The sequence below is a fragment of the Platalea leucorodia genome (genome assembly GCF_965183815.1).
Source record: "Platalea leucorodia genome assembly, chromosome: 1".
In the NCBI taxonomy this organism is placed as follows: Eukaryota; Metazoa; Chordata; class Aves; order Pelecaniformes; family Threskiornithidae; genus Platalea; species Platalea leucorodia.
The window spans coordinates 126,418,490-126,441,996 of record NC_138823.1 but is presented as its reverse complement, the minus strand read 5'-3'; the positions used below and the strand labels follow the sequence as shown (position 1 = coordinate 126,441,996).

General features: G+C 42.1%; 1 protein-coding gene across 1 annotated transcript in view; it reads left to right on the top strand.

The window, feature by feature from the left end:
• Positions 1-216: 216 nt before the first annotated feature.
• Positions 217-23,507, top strand: part of LOC309589293 (ubiquitin-conjugating enzyme E2 E1) — a 45,563-nt gene continuing 22,272 nt past the window's right edge. Inside the window, exons 1-3 of the mRNA XM_082309279.1 lie at positions 217-287; positions 1,666-1,844; positions 4,015-4,065. Of these exons, the coding sequence (XP_082165405.1) occupies positions 1,693-1,844; positions 4,015-4,065 (203 nt within the window). The 5' untranslated portion in view covers positions 217-287; positions 1,666-1,692. The remainder of the gene's footprint in view (positions 288-1,665; positions 1,845-4,014; positions 4,066-23,507) is intronic.

Here is a 23,507-nt window from a genome sequence, read left to right as displayed (position 1 = left end):
GCGCGGGGACGGTGCGACTGGGGCTGCCGGGATCCCCCCTCCATCCCCGGAGCGGGGGCTCCGCCGCCTGCCCCCCGCCCCGGCCCCCGCTCCGTGCGAGGCGGCGGCGGGTGTCGCCCCGGCCCCGCCGCCCCCCAGCCCCGCTCGGCGGTGGGGGAGGCAGCCAGGGAAGCCATTGCCTGTTTAATAGTTGCTGTTGCAGCACTTCCGCTTCTCTCCCAGCGAGAGAGACACGAGTGGCCAGGCCCAGCCGCACCGAGGAGGAGCAGCCAGACACAAAGGGAGAGGTAGGGGGACGGGGCACCCCCCCGCCGCCCTCCCCGCCGGCCCCGGGGGCAGGGGCGAGGGGCAGGGCCGGCCGCGGCCCGGCGATGGGGCGGGAGGCGGCGGAGCCGGCGGGGCAGGGGGATCGCGCCCGGGGCTGTCAGGTACCGCTGTCCCCCCGGCCCCTCGCCGCCTGGCCCTGCGGGCCCGCGGCCGGGGGAGCGCGGCCGGGCCCCCCCGCCCCCGGCTCTCGCCCGGCGGAGGGGCGGCAGCGGGGGCGGCCCGGCGGGGGCCGGGGAGCTCGGCGGGGGCCGGTGGCCCTGGGGGGGAGGCGGCCGTGTGCCGGCCCCCCGGCCCGCTGCTGCCCCGCCGCCGCCCGCCCCGGGCCCGCGGCTGCCCCCCTCGCTGCCACCCCAACTCTCCCGGGGCGCCCTGCCAGCCTCCCCATCCCTCCCGACGGCTTCTCGCCCCTCTCGGGTGCGGACCTGCCCTCGGCAGCCCTCCGTGCTCGCCCTCCTCCCCTGTGCCCCCGAGGTGCCCGTATGGAACCGGGCTGCCTCCCCCCGGCACCCCGCCGCCCCCCTCCCAGCCGCCGGCCTCCCCAGGCCCTCGGCTCTCACCCCTCGTAGGCCCTGGCCCTTCCTTGCCTCCCCCCCCGCACCCCCCAGCACGGACGCTCTGTTCCCGTCCCCCTTTGCTGGCATGCCCCTCGGTGCAGTGGGCCTCGGCGGGTCCCCTCCGTGCACCCTGCTCCATCCTTAGCTGTTCATTCCCCTCCTCCCTGCCTCACCCCCCACCCCCCCCCCCCAGCTCCCAACACCCGATCCAGCAGGCAGGGGATATCCAGCAGGCAGGGGTTTCCCCACCGCAGGTCCCAGATCCTCCTTCGGGGTCTCCCCACTGTTGCTAATGATGCCCCACTTCCATTTTAGTGCTGGCCATGGTCACCCCCCAGCCCTGTCCCTTCTCGCCTCCCCCACGTGCCTCCCGGGAACCCAAGGGACCAGAGCTGTTCCATTTTTATCTCCTGCACCCCTAGGCTGGATAGTGGTGGGTGGTGATGGCTCCTCTGGTGTGTGCAGTTTGGGGGAGATTAGAAGGAATTGCTTTGAGCTTCCCTGATCCCTGCAGTCGTTCTCCTTCCAGTCTCCTCCTCTCATCTCGCACTTGCTTTCTGAGAGGAAGCTTTAAAAGTCCCTTTCCCCTTGCTCCTCGGTGTTCCTAGTGCAGGGGAGGCTACTGCTCCTCCTGCTTCAACTGTAAGGCCTGAAGAGGAGAGGGAGACACGAGGGCCCTTTAAAAGGAGCATGACCCAAACACAGAGCGAGATTGTCAGGGGCCTTTCTCTGTGTGTTTGTGTTCACTGTTTGTTCCCCACGCCCCATGGTGTCTCCTCTCCAGGTTGGGGTGTGTGGTGGGGGGGTCGCTATGTCGGATGACGATTCGAGGGCCAGCACCAGCTCCTCCTCATCTTCATCCTCCAACCAACAGACAGAGAAAGAGACAAGCACGCCTAAGAAGAAGGAAAGCAAAGTCAGCATGAGTAAAAACTCTAAGCTGCTATCTACCAGTGCCAAGAGGTGAGGCTGCAGTCAGTTTTCTCACTGATTTGCTGCATCTTCTCTCCTTCCTCATTTTATTTTGCTCTGTTCCCCCGCTGCTCCCTTGCTGCTCCCGTTCCTCATCTCTAGCCCTTATGCTCAGCCTTTCCACACGAAGCTGCCATTGTCTCACTTTTTTCAGTGTCTTGGCGTAGCGAGTGTCTGCCCAACTTCACTGCCCTCTGGTCTCTCTTCCTGCTGCTTCTTCTGTTCCATCCCAAATATTTTCCTGTCTTTTCTTCTTCTGGGCTGTTATTCTGTCCCTCGATTATTTCCACTGTCTTTTCCTTTTTCGTTTTTAGCATCAGTTTTAGGGATGGTGTAGGATGGGCATGTAGGACCTTAATTCCTTCTCTGCTACTGGACACTGTATGGTCCTGAGTAAGGCATTGCATTTCAACGTCACTTTCCCTCTCTGTAGGCTGGGATTGATCTAGGGTGGCTTTTTTCTTTCCAGGACTGCTTTGGGGATTAATTAATGTTTGTGAAGAGTTTTGAGTTTGCTTGCGCTGGGGGAGTGCACTCCAGTGCAATTGGTGTAATGTAGCCCCAAATCTTTTCCACCAAATATATTACTGTGTTTCTGTTTGCTCATCACTTATATTGAATTTTCTGTGTATGGCTGGATGTTGACTAGAATAAATAACCCACAGCAGGTCCACTTGTGGACATTCTGCTCTAAAATAGCCTTTGCTCAAAGCACAGAGTGGGTTGGTTTGTTTTTTGTTTTTTTTTTTTTTTTGAGAATGAAATCATTTTTATTCCGGAATAATTTCTACATGGGGGAGAGATGCCTGCATAGAATAGTAATTCCAGAACAGCTATGCCAGTCAGTTTTTTTCACCTGAACAGACTCTTGGAGCCACTCATTTTTTTAAAAAAATAAATTGTTACCCTTTCTTATTTATTCTGTGTTTCACCTGAATTCAGCACCATCCTGCTCCAGGGAGCTAAGCTGACAAATGGAAGTTTTCAAGCAAACTTGCAGTACTTCAGCAAGAATAATAAACCATCTCACTGAACAGCTTTGCCAAGCAGCACAGAGAGGTTGTATCTGGAGGTGTCAAAAGTGACTGGGGTTTTATGCAAATGCCCTGTCGTCGCAACTAAGTTCTCTGTGGCTTTGTAGAATTTAGGCAGTTTGGTTATTCCAGATCTCCACTCAGCAGGTTTCCATGGCAAACTGACATAGATAGTGGCAAGCGGTGTTTACATGTCGTGCCCTTAACTATTTTAAAAAGAAGATTGTAAACTGCCTAATATGAAAAGGCTGTGGTTCTCATGTATGACAAGTGGAGGAGAGGCAGAAGATGCTGGCTGAGTTTAAAGGAGAAGGGAGGCAGACTGAGTGCTGGGTGGGGAAATCTGGAGGGGAAGCCTGAGTGACAGTAATGGGACTCCAGGGAAGGGGATGATAGCTGGTTGGGCGTTTTGTGGCAAAAGCAGCGTGAGCCCAGAATAGTCTGGGCAGGGAGGACAGGGTGTTGTCTGAACGCGGTGAAGCAAGGGAGCGTCTGGAGTCCTGAGGGAGGGGACGTGGGGATGTTGTGCGGCTCTTGAGGGTGAAGAGAGGGGAGAATTGAAGCTGGCAGGAACATGCAGGAGCCTCAGAAAGAGATATTCACCTTCCTTTAAGTGTCCTTGGGAATGGCGCAGTTATTCACTCCCTTGGGGCTGGTGTTTTTTCTCAGGATGGTGATGGGAAGCTGAGGGGAAGAGGGGGGGGAGCTAATTTGGCAATGACTGTTTCTCTCAATCCAGCAAGACAAAATTCCTTTTCAGACTGCAGTTTCCTTGTAGCACTTGGTGCATCGCATTTGCAGAGGTTTTGCCTCATTTACAGGCTGGTTGGCAGAGTAAAGCAGGCAGGCTTTTCCACTGCCCCTGTGTGTTTGGCATCTTTATGGGAGCATACAACAGTGCACCTGCCTGGGTTCAGTGCACGGTGCCTGTCTGCTTTTCTGGCCGTCTCTGTAACGGTGCCTGTCCTGCTTCGTGTGTTTGGACTGGTGGGAGGCTGCAGCTGAGAGTGCCTCGCTCTTATGTAGTGTTGCAAACTCGCGGTGACAGTATGTCTGTAAGGCATATGTGTTAACTGCTGTCCCACACAGTGACTTACCTTTGTTCCTTCTTGCTTTTATTGCCACAGGATTCAGAAGGAATTGGCTGACATCACCTTAGATCCACCTCCCAACTGCAGGTTGGTGTCGATTCCTTCCCTGAGGAGGGTGGGGGAAGGTGAGGGGCTGAAGTGTGCCTGTGTGTGTTGTAGCTGTCCTCGGAGGCTCTGGATGGAGCAGTGGAATGGCTGTTTTGGATGGCCGACAGTACTTTTGTGAATGCTTTGATGACATTAAGTGGTTTCCAGGTAGGGGGGCCTCCGGAGATTATATGTGTTTTGATACCAGTTTTCTGTTTGTTTTGGGGTTTGGTTTGGTTTTGGTTTTGTTTGTTTGTTTTTTAACAATTGCGTTTCAGTCTGTTACACTGCTTTGTGTGTATGTTTCTGAAACTGGCCTATAAAGAAGAGTGTGAAAACTTTCTCCTTATTTGTTTTTTCTGGTTTATAAATCTAATGCCTGACTGCACTAATCTTATTTATATGAGAGTCCTGCCAAGGAAGCAGAGAATAGTAAAATGCTACGAGATTTTTAACTCAGAGAGTTCTGTTGTGAACAGTAACTTACAGTGGAAGAGAAGCGTGAATTCATCACTCAGTGGGTGCCCTACAGGAGCACACATGTTAGCTGATGAAATAACAAGCAGGGATATTCTGTTGCCCTTTATAGAGCAGCTTGTTTTTAAGTATGTTTTAGAAACTTGTACCATTTGTTTAAAACATCTAGCAGGTTGATCTGGTTCATTGCTTGGTGACCCGAGCCTTTTTGCATTTGGAGGGGAGACAGCAGTAGAGTAACATCTTTGGTTGCGGTTGTTTGTTTGAGAGGAAAGTGGCTTTCGGTCTGGTCTGTGTTAGCTGTAGTTGCCAAAGCACAACTCTCTTCCTACCTTCTTGCTATGACTGAGGTTTGAGGCCTTTTGATGTTGGTAATAGCAGAAATCAGAGAAAATTCTGTTTATAAATAACTAAGTTGGTCTTTTCAGTATTGAGTTGCCACCCACAAATGCACATGAACCTTTTTGTTGAAGCTTTTGGCACTGTTAGTCTGCAGGGAGGCATTAGCACAAGAGTTAGCCTGGCAGGTCCAGAGCCACTCTTTCGGTACCAGTCCCGAGTATCATAATTAATGCAAAGAAGGATGGGATGAGGCATGTGAGTAGAGGTCTAGGCTGATACTAAGATTTTGGTGCTGTTTGGAGGATGACCGATGAGCTGTAAAATCTTTAGCTGTGGCAATATTGTTTTAGTGACAATAATGACTACCTGAATATTATAAGAGCTTCCAGCTCTTGGGCTGGAGGTGTCTGTCCTGTCTGCATCCTGGTTCTGTGTCAGGATGAAGTCCACATGCTTTCACCTCCTCCTCCCACCATAACCTGATTTTCATGGGAAAGAAACCCAGAAGCACAGCTCAGAAAGGCACTGTGGCTTGCTCTCTAGATAACTGAGTCTGGATGATCAAGCTGCTGGGACTGCAGTCTGAACTTCACAAACCTATCCAAAAGCTGTGATAGTATATGAGTATGTCAGATTGCAGGTTTCATCTGAAGGTTTGAGTAAATATATATATATAATATATATATATAATAGAACCCTAATTTGTCCTTGTTTCAATTGTCATCATTCACAGGTAAAGATGAACTAGCAGACTGTCTGTCAAAATAGAATATGGTTTTGATTTTTCTTTCTTTAATTACATAGACCACTGAGGATAATGCACTTCAAGGCCCACATAGTAAGTTTGTGTTGTTTCAGCCTTTATAAATATTTCTAATGGTAAAAATTAGTTCATAGTACAAGTAGTGATGATCAATCATCTCCCATAATGCAATTACAAGTATTCTGCATTCCTTCCAACCTTCAAATGAGTGACAGTGAAAGCTGGCAACTCTTGCAAATAATAGGTGAAGCTGGTGTAGCTGTTACTGTTTCTTAATATGTTGACAGGTAGGAAAATGTGAATGGAGGGGTTTGTGTGTGTGTGTGACCAAAGGAGTTTTGGTATTGCTCATCTTGGTGAAGTCATCCTACTTCAGTAAATATACTACTGAGAGTGAAGGAGAACAGATCTGCTTATGGCTAATGAGGATCCAATTGCACAGTCAAGCACTGGGAGTCTGCTCTGTAGCAGCTGGTTTGTAAAAGGGTAGGCAGGTGCTGATTGCCACAACAGTGAGATGAGTTTCAGCTATTGTAGTTACAGGGAAAGTTCACCTCTTGTGGAAAAAGAAATAGAAATAGTCAGTTTGAGAGTGTGAGGAGATTAAGCAAGGGAGAAACTCTGGCTGCTGCATGATGTTTAAGGTTGCCAAAATTTGCTCTGGGGAAGCCTGCTAACAGTGTCGCTGCTTTCCTTTATTTTTTTTTTTCCCCTTCGTATGAATGTTATTAGCGTGCTGTGAGGGAGGTATTAAATACATAGTTTGCGAACTTAGTTTCAATTTCCTGCCTCCGTGACTTTGCTTATCCTCACCTTTCCTCTGCCCCCCAGCCCCTCATCTCTCTGCTGCCTTTGTGCCTCTACAGACATTTTTCAGGTGTCGCTGGGGGCGGGCAGTCCTTTCCTTTTAGGCATCTCACTCTCTCCTGCAAGACTAATCTCAAAACTTACTTATTCAGGGAGCTATGTATGATACCAGGTACTACCTATTCTGCTGTCAACTTTAGGGGTGACAAAGTCTCAGAAGTCACATCTGAAAATGTGCGTCCAAAACTGTATCCTGTGTTATGTTGGAAACGTCACATTCTTTTTTCTACTGGACGTTTGTTCTTATACCCCTCGCCACCATCTTTGTATTTTCCCCTGTTCTGTGCCGTGCCTGGTGTTTGATAGCAGTTCATTGTTGTCCGTGCTTTAATTTTTGGCCTCGTTGCAAAGTGCTGTTCTTCTTCCAGTCTTATTGCAGTAATGGGAGTTCAAGATATTTCACGCATCCCAGAGCAGCTCTGCATATTGAAAGAAAAAGCTTTAGGTTGTAAATGATTTTTAGTAAGAACTGTTTTATTTTTCTTCTTATAAAACAGTACATATAAGATGCAATTACAAATAATGAAAACCATTTGATATTTCAAACAAAATAGCTTAAAAACAAATGAGTTTCATTTTTATTTTTGTAACTTGCAGTGACTGTATTTTTACGTGTGTAACCCACAGATCATCTGTTTAAAAAACAAAACAAAAAAAAAACAAAACCAACCCAGACAAAAACCCAGACCCCAAACACACTCAACACCCTGTGACTGAACAGCTGCGTGGGTTTTACACATATGTGGGTAATATGAGGGGAAGTTTATCCCAGAACTTCCTCTCCCCTCAGTAGTTTCCTTGCTTCTGGTTTTCCATAGCTTGCCAGTGTCCCCCAAATGCTTGCCTGTGCTCATCTCTCATTGACTGCTTCATCGTCCCATGTAGTGCCTTTGCTCCCATGTCTCCCTCCCCAGGCTGTAATTTTGATTTTACGCAGGCTAGTACAGTTACTTGTGCAGAGATGCAGAATATGTGCATGGAAAAGCAGTATATATTTGGCCTGCATTCAAAAAGTAGATTTTTGGACTTGAAGACTTTTTCTGAAGAGATACATTTAATACACTTTACAAATTTGTGGATTCCTGATGGAGGCAATGCTGTCCTCATAAGTGTCCTAGTGTAGTATATGTGTAGCGTTTAGCTACTTCTGAGTGGTTCTTACCTTTTCATCGTTTTTCGGTATGCTGGCACTCTAGAGGTCTTTAATTTTCTGTTGTCTGCAAGATGATTTGACTTCTGATATTAATACTGAGTTATGAAACTTGTGGCTTTCAAGTTCAAAGGGTGGTTAGTGGTTAATACGAATTGGAGAATAACTGTTTGGACCTGAAGTATTTCAAATCTTTTAAGAGGGTACCTGGTGATTTCTTTTCCTACTTTGTGTTGTATCAGAAAGTTATAACTCTTGTTTTAGAACTCAAAGAAGGTACCTAGAGACTTTGGACTTTTGGTCTTCTCAGTATGTTGGTGATAGAGGAGTGTGTCGTGTCTGTGCGTTGGGTTATGGAAGTCTGTGTCCGCGACTGTCTGCAGATATCAAAATACGGTTCCATCTTGCTACGTAGGCAGACCTGATCTTTGTTTGTAGATAACACTTGTATTGTGCCAAAGCTTTCCTTCTGTCACTTTGACAAGATTTCTAAAGCTTTAACAGAAGTTAATTAAAGCTTTAAGTACTGTTTATTCTCTTTATGTCATTTGACCTCTGTATCTAAGCATCTCCTGATAGTAAATCTGCTAATTGCTGTGAGGTTATGAAATAAATGTTTTTCCCCATTTTAGGGATGGGGAGTTGCAGCACACAAAAACCAAGTGACTTGTCCAAGGTCACGCAGGAAGTCTGTGGCGAAGTGGAGAAATGCATGTAAATCTCCTTTGTTTCAGGCTAACTCACAGCTGAGCTGTTCTGCTGGAACTGTGTGCATCGGTTGCCTTACGAGCAGGGCTTTGAATTTGTGCTTTATTGGGTGTCTGGTATTGACTGTATGTAAGCATGGTAATTTAATGTTATTTTTCCCATCTGTGTAGAGGGACCAAAATGGATATTAACTAGAATTAATGTTTTTTAATCTTTCTTACCCAAACTGAAACAAGTTTGTCTCCACATGGCTCATTTAAGTCCACATAGGCAAGACCAGCTGTTATTTAAACAAAAATAATTTTCAAATCTTTACTGAATGCAGCATTTGCCTGCAAGGCTTACCATTGCTTCGGAGTGAAATGCTATCACCAATTCATTATTTAAATAATAATAAAATACAGTTGTGTTTCCTGGCTCCTTCATCCTGTTTTTTGTAAATTCACAGAATAAGGACCAGATCTCCCGGAGAGTCTTGTGAAAGTTAACTGTCAGCACTTAATAAATATATGTCTCAGTATAGATGGTGGGGAGAAGTGCTCTCCACTATAATGTGTGGAATATTCATAGTTTTCAAAACTTTGCAATGCGGAATTAAGATTTCTTGGCTAGAGAGAAGTCTGCAGAAAATGTGTGGCTCAAAGGCTGGTTTGAACTCAATAGTTTCATATCCTAATTAATATATTTCATCTACATACCATGAAAATCTGGCATTTGTTTTGATTACATTTGTTTTTATGGTGCTTGTAAATTTTTGCAAATGTATATCTCAATATCTCCAACTCCAATAATGCTTTGAGTGCTTTTGCTTTTAAAGCTAGTGTATTATCTGAGGATGGACTGTCACTGTTAAACTACAATATTGGTGGTGTTTTTATTATTTTCATGCGTGGAATAGTCCTTCCTGAACATAGACATTTTCTAGCATAAACTTTCTGGTCTTAGATTTTGTAATTAAAAAATCTTAATTTCAGTAAGAGTTTTTTTTTAATGTGCGCACTCAAATTATTAGAGCAAGAATGACACAAATACTGGGTTTTACTTCCTTGTAGAAATAAAACATGCAGATCACATTTAATGAAAATTATCAGCTTGCAAAAGTGGTTTTAGCACTTCCCCCCTCCCCGTGTAGTTTCTCTGAAATCGGAGTGTTTTCTGTGAGAAGTTTCCAGCCGTAGGATAGGAAGGACCTTCGTAATTAGTGCTGTGTGTAGTTGAAAAATATCTTTTGTCATATAAACTACCAGTGGTTCAGCATTCCCTCCCCCCTTTGTTTGGCACATGGTCCCTGGAGAAATAACTCTTCCTTTTGAAATGGTGTATTAACTAATTTAGAGATCCTCCACAGCTGTGTATGGTCTAGCTTGCAAACCATAAAAATAATACCATTTCCACCGTCGGTGAATTTGAAGTATGTGTAGGTAGCAGCTCCTGCAGGCTAAGTCCTCTGCCTGACGTACTCAGACAATAGATGGACAGGAGCAGCTTCTTTACTGTGGATTGATTAGTTAATATTACAGGAATTCACCTTTCTGAAGATAGTCCTGTTTTTATTTATTGGCTCCCTTTAAAAATCAGAAGCGTTTTGATGGCCAGGCTGCTCGGACACTGTGGCAGGAGCTGGCTGATGCTGTGGTAGATGTTGTTTGGCACATCCTGGCTCAGTAATTCCCAAGTGAACTGCATTCTGTGCTCTCGCATGCCAAACATCGGACGATGAATCTTGAGAGCGGCTGTGAAATTGTATCGTGGCTAAGAACAAAGAGGATTGAAATCCCTTCTGTGCACACTCTTGTATACCACTTAATTTTATTATTTGACTTTCAGCTTTGCCGCCCTTGGAGGGCACTGTGCAACTGTGTTTATGATGCTGCGTATATGTTTTATCTGACAAATTCTAATATTTCCTCTTGGTTATGCAGTCTTTAATTTGGTTTCGCTTCAGTTGTATTCCAGCTCCGTCTGCAGATTTTTACATTGGATATGTGTATAGCAGCAGGTTGTATGTCTGGTTTTGTTCTAAGAAATATTCATGAGATATATATATGGTACTTTGTAGACATAAATGGGAAACACTGCGTGGAGTATTTATACTTTAAGGGCTTGAATCTATCTTGTCTTTTTATATGAAGACAAAATTATCCACAGAGAACTGGCCAGTCTAGGGGATTGAGAAAGTGATAGGGAATGGTTTTGTGTTTGAGGATTTCAACAAGGGCAGGTTACTAGCAACTGAGAGCTTTGTGGTTTCTGAAGAATAGGTTGGTCTTGAGAGCCGGTAAGATGCTGTGTGACAAGACGTTAACTTTGGCCTCGCTGTCGAAGGGGGTTGTGCTGGGAACGGAGACAGAGCTCACCTGCACCGGTACAGGTTATGTTGATGGATTAAGGTTATTGAATGAGTTAGTGCATAGCGAAACTTCTGCAGGCTCTGCCTGCACTCTTCTGTAATTGTACCTGACAGACCAGCCTTCCATACAGCACCTCTCTAGAAGTATTTAATATACTAAACAAAAAGAAGATATCATTTTACGTGAATGGGTTAAGAGATTATTACACATCTGTGCAGACTTGCTCATCACATACAAAGTTAAGGGCTATGCTTTCTCCACCAAAGAAAGTGCTTTAAACTAAGTGAAATTAATGATGTAATTTAGTCATTATAGTAGAATCTTGCCAATCTGTACATTTATTTGAATGAAATAAGTTTATACTTATTTTTCGCTCTGAGGCTTAACAGTGGAGGTCTAAATACCGACTTCATTATTTTACAAGATGAACTAGAGAACATGTATTGTCAAGTACTATAAATAAACTACAACTGTCAAAATAAACACTGCACACTCTGTAATTCAGAGGGGTTTTCTTGTTTCTCTTGCCAATTTGCAAATTTCAGCCACATGCAATTGGTCTTCCAAGGCATTTGTGGAAAGTGTAATGGTTAATACAGTGCATTTAATACCTATTTTCTGTGCATGAGGGGCTAATTGACATTACCAGGAGAATATATCACAGATATGTATGCTTAACTTGCAAGAACCAATATGCAATGTTCTTTTCTTTATTAACCTGGACTCCCTGGGATGGGAGGTGGTGGAGGAAAGGAGAGTGAGGCATGCAGATTATAGCTCAGGGCAGATGTAGTGTTTGATTCCTCAGACTCGTTCCAGTCTCTTCCATGATTTCACAACTGAAAATATAGATCAGGTAAGATTAAGTTGAGCTGTTCTGAGAACTGGGTCTAGGCCAAGTTTTGGCAGTTCATTTGTTTAAGAGAAAATACAAAGTAATTGGATTAAAGAGGCTGTACGATTAATGAGGTAGAGTCCTGTTAAATTTCTTTGCTTCTCTATTTCTGTAAATCAGTGCAGAACTGAGGGCTTGATTCCTCCAAAGGCTTCACCTTTTAGAGTCAAAAGTTAGTGTAAACCAAATCAGCATGTCATATGTATTTTGCACTTTCTTTGTATCAGTGCTATGATTATTTAAGAGATTAGAGAATTGCATTTCTCATCTTTCCCTGTGGAGCTGCTGGACTTGCTGGAAGCACAGAGAATCTTGAACTGGTACTGAGAATTGTAAAGGCAGTAGTAAATGCTGTGGGCTAGAGGGCAGATGCTTCCTGAGGCAGGTGGACTGCTAGTATTTAATGCTATTTCTGCTATGGGTATCTGAGCAATAGGTTTTTGCCATTGAAACTAATTCCTGTGTCTGTTAAGAAGAAATCAGGAGAGGGGTCTTTGAGTCGTCTTTTTCTTTCTTTCTTTTGATGGTTATGATCCTACAGAGAGTTGCACGCAGGGGTGAAAAGACCCACAACGTTAAAAATTAATTCTGAAGGCGAAGGTGTCTTTTCATGATAAATGAATTGATGAAAAGAAGAAAAATACTTCTGGTATGGACTCAGAACTTTGCCAGTTTTTGGAGACAGCAGCAAAGCTTCAGGGCAGTAGTGATCATTACAAAGGAATCCTGTCAGGGTAACTGTCTCAAAGGTTTTGTGTGCAGTTTGACTATCTTCACTGAAATTTTAAGGTGCTAATTTAGGTGATGACTGTTATGGATATGTCATATGTTTGAAATTTTCAAGTGGACAACTTCTAGAAATTTTCAGTGTGTTATTTGGTATTGTGAACAAGTGTATACTGCTCAGAGAAGTGGCCTGTAAGTGGTGGAGGAAATGCAATATATTTAATTAGAGCAGCGTTTAACTGCTGCAGATGGTTCTGAAAGATTGCTAAAATGCACACTGTTGTAGTAACGGAGTTTGAAAGCAATTATGTCAATACTGTAGTGTACCACAAAAGGTCATTTCACCAGAAGTTTCTGATCAATCAAACTGATTGTTGTAATATGCTGCATTTGCACATTATTTCCTGTATGTCTTGGTAACCTTTTTAAGGGAGATAAATTAGGTGATGCATGCAGGCATTTATAGTTGGTGTCCTCCTTGACTTCCTTATAAGTTGTTCATCAATAAGAATTGTCTAGTTTTGTTTTTGATGGGATAATTCTCAATTTGAGAATCTCGTATTTTGTAAGTGCTTTGGCTTCTGATAGAAGTATTTATGCCTACTTACACTTGGGGGTCTGTGGGAGAGAGGGGAAAAGACTGAAAGCTTTAAATAGCTGTGCCAAATAAAATCTCAAAATATCATGAATCTAGAGTTCTCCATTGCATAGAAGCTGTGGCTATACTTTCCTTCCTACTTCAAATCAAACTTCAACAGCACTCTCCTGATCTAGGAAATCAGGCAAGATGATGTGTACTGGTGACGAGAGTGACCTAGGATATCTAGGTTTTGAGTGTAACTACTGTCAGGCCTTCAGCTGCCCTGCTGCTTGTCTTAGTTGCATCCCAGGATTGAAGTATCTAGTGAAATTTTAATACTTTCTTTAGAATAGCATTTTTCCAATTTTTTCCACCCCCTCAGTCCTGTTATGAGGTTAATCAGGTTGCAGGCATTGGTAAGACTGAAAGAATGAGTGAGTTCCAGGTGAGGAATGGAAAAAGACACAAAACCACTTGAGACAGAAGGGTGTTAGGTTCCTATGGACAGCAAGGTTGTGCAAGGCATTAATGGTGACTGTAAGGGACAGCAGAGAGAGATGGCCCATCAGGGTCGCTGAGGCAGTTTTGTACTTGCTGAAACACTTGCAGCAAAGGTGGAAGCAGAGACAGACTGATTCTTTGTCTGCTCCAGCAATTTAGCTCTGCTTTCTTATTTCCTTCTATAAGGAGATGAAGAGATGGGGCATCCTCCTCTTGAATGAATGGGGAGGGCCATCCATGGGCCAACCTCTTCTTAAGCATGCGTGAATTTTTAAAACAGGCAAGCACGCAAGCTGCAACAATAGTTTTTGCTGTGCTGCTTGTGTTACACCCCACCTGGGAGGTAAAATATTCATATAGCAATAAAGTCAACGCGTTTATACAGTCTTACACTGTTTACAACGCTCTGTAAATCAAGAAGGCACAACCTACTATACCTTGAAAAATACACGTAACAGGTGCCCAGCTGTATCTTTGCAGGCCGCCTTGAACTGCCGCATGAGCCATGTGCGGCTCTTGAGCCACGGGCTGTCCTCCTATATCTTCAGAAGTGCATGAGCGAGATGTGAAAAAACAACAGTGAGGAATGGGAGAAGAAAATTAGGGGAGTGATAGCAAGAAAGGAGCAGAGGGAGAGAAAGGCAGGCATAGAAATAGAGAGAGGGGGCAGAAGGGGGAGAGAGAAACAAGTAAGCAAGCAAAAAAAGGTAGGAAAGTTAAAAAGAAATCACTTGAAACTTAATCAATCCCAATCAAGTAGACTAGTATTAAAGATAGGAAGATGCAAATTTAATTTGCTGAAGGCCCTGTGAACCTGCATCTCCCAAAGGAGATCACCTTGCTTTTGTAGCAACTGGAAGAGAAGCATAACAAGAACTGTTATTCAGTAAATTCCGTAATACTAGAAACAGAGATATTCACTGAAACTGTTACAAGATTATTTTAGAACAGATTAAGTCCTTCTGCCCAGTAGGCAGTGGAGTTCTGGAAGCTGTTCCTGCAGGAGGTCGTGGAGGCAGATAGTATCAGCACACTCAAAAATGGGCTGAACAAATTCATGGGCAACAGGTCCATTAGTCTCTTCCAGACTGGAAGAGAGAAGTCAGGGATGTACCCTTTAGCATCCCTAATCCAGAGGCTGTGGATGCTGCGGGCTTACGAGGGGAATGGATTGTTTCCTTGTTCCACTTGACATCACTTTTAGCCGCGTGAAATGTTCAACTTCTGCCCTTTATTGAACAGTTCTTGCCTCTCATCTTTTTATGCTTTGCCGTTTAAAGCAAGCTCTCATTTCCTGTCCCTCAGCTACTTCTCCTTGCTTTTGTGAAGGGTTAACCTTCATGCGTTTGTCTTGCTGAATTTAGACTGTAAAATTTTCAGGGCAAAGGACTTCTTTCATTTTTGTCTGTGTTTGCAGAGTGGTATGTAAATTTCCAGCTATGTTTAAATGTTCTTTAATAATAAAGTAGGTTTAGTCCTTGGGCTTGTAGATCTTTCCCTATCCCCTCTTCCCCAAAAAATGAAGTTCAGGTTATGTTGCGACATTGCTTTTTTTTTTTTTCCTTATCTGATTGAGGTAAATAAGCGAGTTGTTTTATTCAGCAGCTGTTGTATTATCTTGAATATGTGATTTGGTTATTTTCCGGTTTTATGCACATCAAGGTTATCACAGCTGTTACTTTGTGATACTACTACATTGTAATAGGATAATGTGTTTTGAGATATATTAGTGTTGGGTTTTCTGTTTGTTGTTTTTTTTTTTTTCCTGGATAGTGGCAGAGAAATAATAAAGGTGTCCAACAGCTAATCTCTTTCTTTGCTGTCTTTGTACTCCTACTTCACCTTCCACCTCAATAACTAGGAGGACTGTAGCTATTTGTTAGGGAAATATTAGTTAAATTGCAGAGCTATTACATGTGCTGAGACATTCCAATTTAAAGTACTTAGTATTCAGTGTGTGTACTTAACTCCTAATGACTATAAATATTATGTTACACTTAAGGTTTTGCAATGTATTAGTTATGTCTTGTACATTGTTTTTTTCCCACAGAAAATGCAAATTTTCTAACCCACAGACGGTGCAAGCTGTAGTTTCTACATGGCTTTACAAGGATTTTTGCTTTGCTTTTCATAGTGAAGTCTTATTTATGAGGAGATGTAAAGTTCAGACAAATAATTTAGCGTTGAGATTGTTCAGGTCCATGTTTCACTGCAGTGCTAAGTAGCACAGAACTAGCCACGTAGGATATATTTAATAACTAGTACTGGATTTTGTCAGGAAAGACGGAAAAATAGGGATTGGATAGTGGAGCCTTTGTATGGTAACACTTTGCAGTGGGGATGCGATGAACTGGCAGGGTCCAGCCGTAAGCTGTAGCAGCAGAGTAAAGGGCTGAGGGTAAATGGGGATGTGCTGTGACCTCTCTCACGGCTGGCTGAACAGCTGGATGGGATTTGTTAGTGATTCACAGCTTGGCTTAAAGAGACATAAGGAAGGAGTGCTGATTGGGGTCTGGATCTGGGAAGGAGACTTGTTTGTTACCTTGTGAAGTCTGTTCTATTTGCAGCGGTCTTCATCGATTAAGAACAAATGGGGAAAAAAAGGATGGAGCTAGAGTTGATGGCTGAACTATGAGATACTAGGAAAGAGTGAAAATATAGGGTGGGGTTAGATGTGACCCTTAAAAGCAGAGAACAACAGGGAAAAAAACACATTTTGCCAGGTACCTTTCCAGTAGTAAACCTGCCAGTCTCTTGCACAGATTCTCACCTCTCTCTCTCTGTACTTCTTTCCTAGGCTCTTTCTTCATTATAATCCAATGTGTCCCAAGGCACCAGTATGGTGTAAGCTCTGTAAAAGAGAGCTAGTGTGCTTGTTCTGGCCCATGGAGCTGGGACTCTTTCTGCAAACCATCACAGGCTTGTCAGGAGCGGTGCTAGTGTCTTCTGCCTCCTTATCCTGCTGAGCTGAGCAGGTTCTAGCCCCCTCTCTTTCCTGATGGCTGCACTGATCCTTCAGCAGTAAGCCATTACATCTGTCGAAGTCTGCAGCCCGTGCCTGCAGGCAACTGAAGAGGCAAGGTTCTCCCGTTGACAGAAAGAAAATGTTTATGAGGAATTAAAAAATAAACAGACAAAACCTTTCTTGTTGTATTCATTTACTTGCAAATGAAGTATCAGTGATCAGCTGAACTGCTGAATGTATATATAGGGTTGTTTGGTTTTTTTTAATTGCTTAAGTATTTGGATCACGAATCAGAGGAGCTTGATGAAAGGGAAAGAGGAAAGTATTTTTGAAGTACTTAAATGGTCATTTGGGATAATCCTGGGTGCAAAGTAACACAGGAATTTGTCATCTTTCTTTATGTAGTACTCCTTGGTCATTGGAAAAGTGTATTTTATTATCTTGAAAGGCTTCTAGTCAAGAGGATGCATCTAAACTTCACTTTGGGGTTATGAGGACATTTGACATGTGCAGTAGGTGAGCCTGTATGAGTGTTTACACAGCAGACAGCTGTACACGAGGCAAATGCAAGATTCTTTGGTCAGTATTTTTACTAATCTTTCTGTCATGTACATGTTGAATGACACATCTGGAAAGTCATCTAGTTGCTGTTTTAGCAAATGATCTCTTTTTAGAGGGAGAAACTCATTTTCTGGATGTTAAAATAGTAATGGAACTGTGATGTTTGCTTAGATTGGCTTTCCTGGAAGATAATGTGTCGTATCCTAATGACACAGTAGGTCAAATGCTAAGTTTCAGTCCTTGCTGAAGATAGTGAATGAACTGTGTCCAGAAATAAGTGGTTTTGTATGTCCCTGTTCGTATTACTAGAGTTCAAGGTCACTAGAAGAGTTGTGGGTTTTAAAGTACAATATGTATTGTTTACCCATTCTTTCTTAAAAAGTGCCAAACTCTTTACTGAACTGCGTGAGCACCTTACTGTTTTATGCATAGCCAATCATTTTCTTTTTCTCAGCTGGTTATACACAAAGAGGGTAAGCAATTTTTTTCCTTCCTTTTTTTTATTTATTAATTATGCTGAGGCAGCTGGATGGAAAAGTGCATCTTGCTTTTGAAGGAAAGATCTCTCTTTTTTTGTTTAGTGTGCTGGGTTTTATATAGGGTTATTATCTAGTAGGGATTATATAATATGATTATGAAGTTATCCTCTGTTCCAGAGGGTCATATATGTGATCTCTGGTCAGTAAGGAGAAACTCACACTTTTGACCTTTCTGTCTCTTTGGACCCATTAGCTGTTGGACATAGTGGTGCTTCTAAAATTGCTTAATTGTTCCAAAGAGATCATTTGTGCTTACTCCGTTATTGCCATTTGATGCTGTCTCTCTACACACTGCCAAAAACCCATGGTATATTACATTTTTATTGTTATGTAAAGCAGCTGTAAAACAAACAGTGTGGTTGTGTAAGTGTATTTGAAATCTTTGCTATTGGCTACTTCATTTTTTCCCTTTATGTCTCTAACTTTTACATTTATAGTTTTGCCACCACAGGGAGCTAATGAAAAGCAAACATATAGACTGTTTGTTTAAAAATAATAATAATGCCAGGCACAGATTCATGTTGCTTCCTTATTCATATTTATTATCCTGTTTCACAGTATAAGAAAGACTAGGGCATGCTGTGCTGGGATTTGGTTGGGGTTTTTTTTTGGTGGGAAGATTGTTTTTTTTGTCTTCTCTGTGCATTGGTTTGACTGTTACAGTCCTCTGATTTTAAGAAACTTCAACAATTGTAGAGCAAGTGAACATACAGCAAATAAAGAAAGGAAGAAGATAAATACATGTGCAGTAAGACATTGATGTAGATGAGGGGAGGTCTGTTGAACTGCTTTGTGGTGTTTTTTTTTTTTTTTAATACTTGCATGCCTGTAGGGAATCAATCGCATGTGCATCCTTAGGACGCTCACAGGATTATGAAAGGCAATTTATTTTATGTGTTCAAGTTTCTCTCTACAAGTAATACAGAAGAAAAAAAGGGCTTAAGTTATCCTATATTTTTGATTCTTTCTGTACCTCTTTTGGTATGTAGTAGAACTACATGTCTCAGGAGTAAAATTATTAAATGCATATATTTGTTAAGGGTCTGACTTTCAACACTAGCTATTTACAGTAAGAGTACTTGTTGAGATGATGAGTCTCTTGATCATTCTTTGCCCTAGTGGGAAAGGGGTGTAAAAACAGCACAACAGCCACTGGGAACCTCTCTCACAACTTTTCATCCATGTTGGTCACAGCTGCTAAGGCATCTTTAATAGATAGATTTTTTTTTTTTTTTTTTGTTAGTTTAAGCTATTTTTCTGCTTTAATTGGAGCTTGCATAGCTTAGATTCTGCTTTGCACTCTATTCAGAAAGATACCTGAACTCAGTCGCCACTGAGCCAGAGCTGCCTTCATTCTGTAGCCTGAGCTGGGGAGGCACACATACTCGTTGGGGGTCTGATCTACTTGGATAAAGGAAGAGAAACAAACTATAAAGATAAAAAGATGCCAGGAGGGGAATGTGTACTTGGATTTTGCCAGCAGTTAAAGGTAAATCCTTTAGACTAAGGAAGGCTCTAAAGAGCACCCCTCAATATGTGTTTTGCAGTAGGTGAATTGTTCAAGAAGAATGAGAATATAATATAGCTGCCAGACTTCAAGTTTGAAATAAATGAAGTAGATTTTAGCTTGGTTTTTATTTTGCCCACTATTTCATTTTGCAAATTATCAGGTAATTAATAATAATTTACAAATTTTAAAACCGCTAGATATTATCTGTACAATGGCTCTAAGGGAACAGTGTTGCGTCAGATCTGCTTTTTTGTTAGTGGTGTGTTTAGAGCATGCATGTGTGTGCAAACACCCTTTTTGCATTCACTTGCCAGAGGGCAGTTGTATTTCTGAGAAGGTAAAGGGTTATTTACTTTCCTCGTTTTTCCACTCCCCCAAATGTGCAAAAATAGCTGTATGGAAAAGAATTATTGTAAGATCAACTTTCTTTTTCTTCAGCATTTAACTTGACTTGCAAAAGTTGACAGAATACGTATTTTCTTAAACTCTGAACATTGCATCACCCAGGAGAAGCACACATGGGGAAGTCTCTTAAGTGTGGGCAAAACAGACTCCAAGGATAACGCTGACTTGCCACAGTTAATCCCAGGGGTATAAAGGGTAAGGCCAAACTTCTTGTCATGACTGAGAGCAAAAGGTGTTAGCTGGGATCAGTGCTGCAGTATTGTATATTCCTGTCATCATTTTGTAGCAAAAATAATTTGCTACAAAATGATAATATACTTCTAGATCTGCCGTTATGAAAGACTGTATAAGAGTGCGCGTGATCTGAACAAGCATCTAAGCAAAGGGGTTGAAGTGGGCTAATTCTCTTTTATCAATCCTAGGTGGTCTTTCTGCACTTCTACAGTGTGATTATGGTAGCAGTAGCTGTTTATTTTAACTGCCACTGAACTGAGTGAGTACACCTATGGAGGCATACAGATTTTGTGTGTGTGTGTACACATTTGCATGTTTATACGCACATGCGTACATACTCAGATTTTATATATGAAATAGTGTGGGTGTGATCAGAACTGGATATAACTATACCTTTATCACCTAAGTTTGTTAAAAGATGTATGACGTTTTTAGAAAACTCAATCTGAATGTCATCACACTCAATTAGGACACCTCATTTTCTATTTCACCCACCTGGGTTTCCTTTTTCCATCCAATCCTTCTGTCAGCAAGTAAGAACTAATTGTGCTCTCGTGCCCTTGGCTAATCATAGCAGACTGGTGGCTTTCCCCCAGTCTTTGCAGAGCTTTGACTTGGAAAAATGAACAACTTAACTGTGTAAGAACTCTTTATTTGTTTCATAAACTGTTTCATTGTTGAAAATATATCTTAAAAAAAAATAAATCTAATCCAAATGATGTTTGAATCCTAAAGAGTTTCTCTGGAGGAGAAATTTGTTTTCAAGTCCCGAAAGCTGGTCACATATAGCTGATGCCTTTTCACGTGTAACTAATGTATATTAATGATGCTGGTGTAAAGATCAAGGATCCCATGATACTGCAAAATGAAGCATTGCAATGCAAGCATGTCTTTCCTCAAGTACAGAGTTGTTTCCCTTAAACATAAGAACAACCAGATTATTCAAAACAAAGAGGCTTTTGTCCTTGTTTAAGTAGCATAACATATAAGGACTATGATCTTGGACTTCTTGGATCTGTTAGATTTGTATTTGTCCTTCTGAATTACTGTCTTGTCATGATTTTTGGTACCTAGCCTGGGAGAGAGGTTCAGCCAAAGTCATGGAAATATCTTTCAAACATGCTCTATGCGTACTAGACAGGTGGCTAAGATTTCATACAGAAACTGCCAGACTTCTGAAGTCAATTTTTTCCTGCATTCTGTGGTTTTATTTGGATGATTTGTTGGTAGTTTGGATGTAGCTAACCGCACCAGTGTCTCAGTCATTGAAATGTGAGGGAAGTTGGAATTGTGCTCAGTAAGCCACACTGCAGGCTGGTATTGAATCTGAGGGTAGGTAACCTTTTTATTTAGAAATTAGTCCTATAGCTGAGGTAATACAAAAGCTCTGTAGTTTCTCTGAATTGTCCTTTCTGTCCTGCAATAACTAAATCAAGCAAGGTTTCCACTGAAATTGTAACACCAATGTCATCAGTCTGTAATCTGGTGAAGTCCCTCTGAAATCTGCTTCCACTGCTTTTATAAATTTACTGCCTCTACATAGAGATCCCAATTTTATGAAATATTTTGGCTGAAGTCATGCTTGTGTTTGGTGCAGCTTTCACCCAGATAATGGTAGTTATATACAAATACAGAGGTACGCCCTTCCTGCAAGTGCCCAGAAATGTCTTTGCAAAATTGTGGCATCGATCCCTTTTAAGCCATTCGTCCCTGATGATGGCACTTGAGAACTTGCCTATGCTCACAAAGTAAGCTGGAACTGTTGACTGTAACTGCTTCTACAGTGAGGTTTAAAATAGCATGCTGAATATGTGTGATATCAGAGGTTCGAGTGACATCACGTGATCAGTTCTCTTCTTTTACTTTATTGTCCTTCTCCCTCACTAGCATCTTCAGCCCCACGTGCTATATTTCATTTGGTTAGAGTTTGTGGTTTGTTTGGTTGTTGTTGTTTGTTTTTCTTCAAATATAGGCCTACCTGCATTGAATAGGGAACTATTTTTTAATGGTTATGGTATTCGTTTTTTCATGTTCTTTCATAAGCCTCTTGCTCAGTGTTCATAAAGTTTGAACTTCTTTACTTCCTTTACTTGTTCATCTTTCTCTGGTTCTCCTAGTAGACAGGCAAGTTTACTCTGTCTGGAAGAACGCAGCCAGGATGAAATACTTCAGTCATTTATTTAACTGTTAGCTTCATGCTGCACTGAATACTAGTGCAGAAAGAAGAAAATAAATTGGAAACATCTGCTTTCTTTTTATCATAAGAGAAGAACAAAGAGATATGTTCTATTGAAATCAAAGGTGGCAAATATAAGAGTAATAAAAGGAAGGTATTATATGTGCCTTTCACACATATAATTAGGGTATGGAACTTGCTGTCTCAGGAAATTATTGAGGCCAAGAACATAACAGGATTTGAAATAGAATTGGGCAGGCATGTGGCTATCAGGAATGTTCAAAGTTAGTCGTATTAATTATGGTGATTTTGGAGCGATATTAAACCCATGCTCCTAGGCTTAAGCAAGTTTATCTTGAGATGATGTATCACAAGAGTGTGCTTTTTTTTGTGTTCCTTCAAATTAGACTTGCCTATGGACTAAAATTTACTTGAATTCTGAGGGTTGCATGGAAATCCTTTTGTCCAATCTCGGCTTGTACATACGCAAGCATTTTTCTCCCTCTCGTCTTCCACATACACACAGACACACCTGTCATCCCTCTTTGGGACTGGATATCCTCCTTATGTATTTTCTTTGTCCCTTTCTATACCCCTTTTCCACATCCCTTTCTATATCAGCTCATCCCAGGAATGACCATTATGCATCATGTCTGATCAGGTTGCACGGGGAATGCCTATGGAAATGACCTACAGAATGAGCAATAGAATCCAAGGACTTATGAATTATTAATACCTACACAGCGCAAGAGCCACAACGTTGATTAAACTTGAGTATGCTGTGATGAGTGAAATCACTATATTTCTGTAAAGGAAGTGATGATGGTGGCAGGCTCTTTACCATGTCTTGGCTTTTTAATAAGTGGCACTTCAAGGTACGGAATTAATTCCACGAAGTGGAAAAATATCAGGAGCAAAGTAATAAATATGTTAAAAGGTTTGACTATTGTAGTTGACATTTATGCGTGCAAATCTCAGCAGAGCTTTAAACCACACAGTTCCTACACATTTGGGCCAGGGAGGAGAAATGCCTTCTTGATATGCTAAATCTGCCTTTTTTTTTTTTTTTTTTTTTTTTTTTAAATAACCAACCCACATCTGTAGTACCAGAAAAAAAATAAAAAAGTAGTTGAGCAAAAGCATAACAGAAACAACGATTAGAAATCCCTGGGCATTAGCCAAAATATTCATTGTCTTTAAATTCTCTTACTGGGAGTTTAGGAAAGGCAACTTGAATAAATCATGTGGCATTAAAGGAAAGAACCTTAAAATGTCTCCTGTAGAGGAGTTCAGCTCTCTTTGCAGAGCTGTGTGCGTTCCTTTGTAAGGTTCTGCTGTTCTGTAATTATCTAAAAACTACAGTCAGATTAATGACAGAAGCAAAGCTTGTTGCTTGTTGCTAAGATGCTCAGCTGCAGCATTGATTGATAACAAACTCTTAGGGTTTATTCTTCCATAAAGAATGCAATAGTCTGTCCTTTTACAGGATGCAGAAGCAACAAGGATGCTTTCAAAAGTGTTCTTTGCTGACAGTAAGTGTGAGAATGAGGAATGCCGTAATTACTAACTGGGCTAAGTGTGATGAAGCAAACCCCCAATCGAAGTGCTTTGCAGCAATCTGGCTTTTGCAGTCACTGCTGTTTTTTCCTAGGTTCCCAAAAGAGATTTCTCTATGTCCTGCATTGCATATGA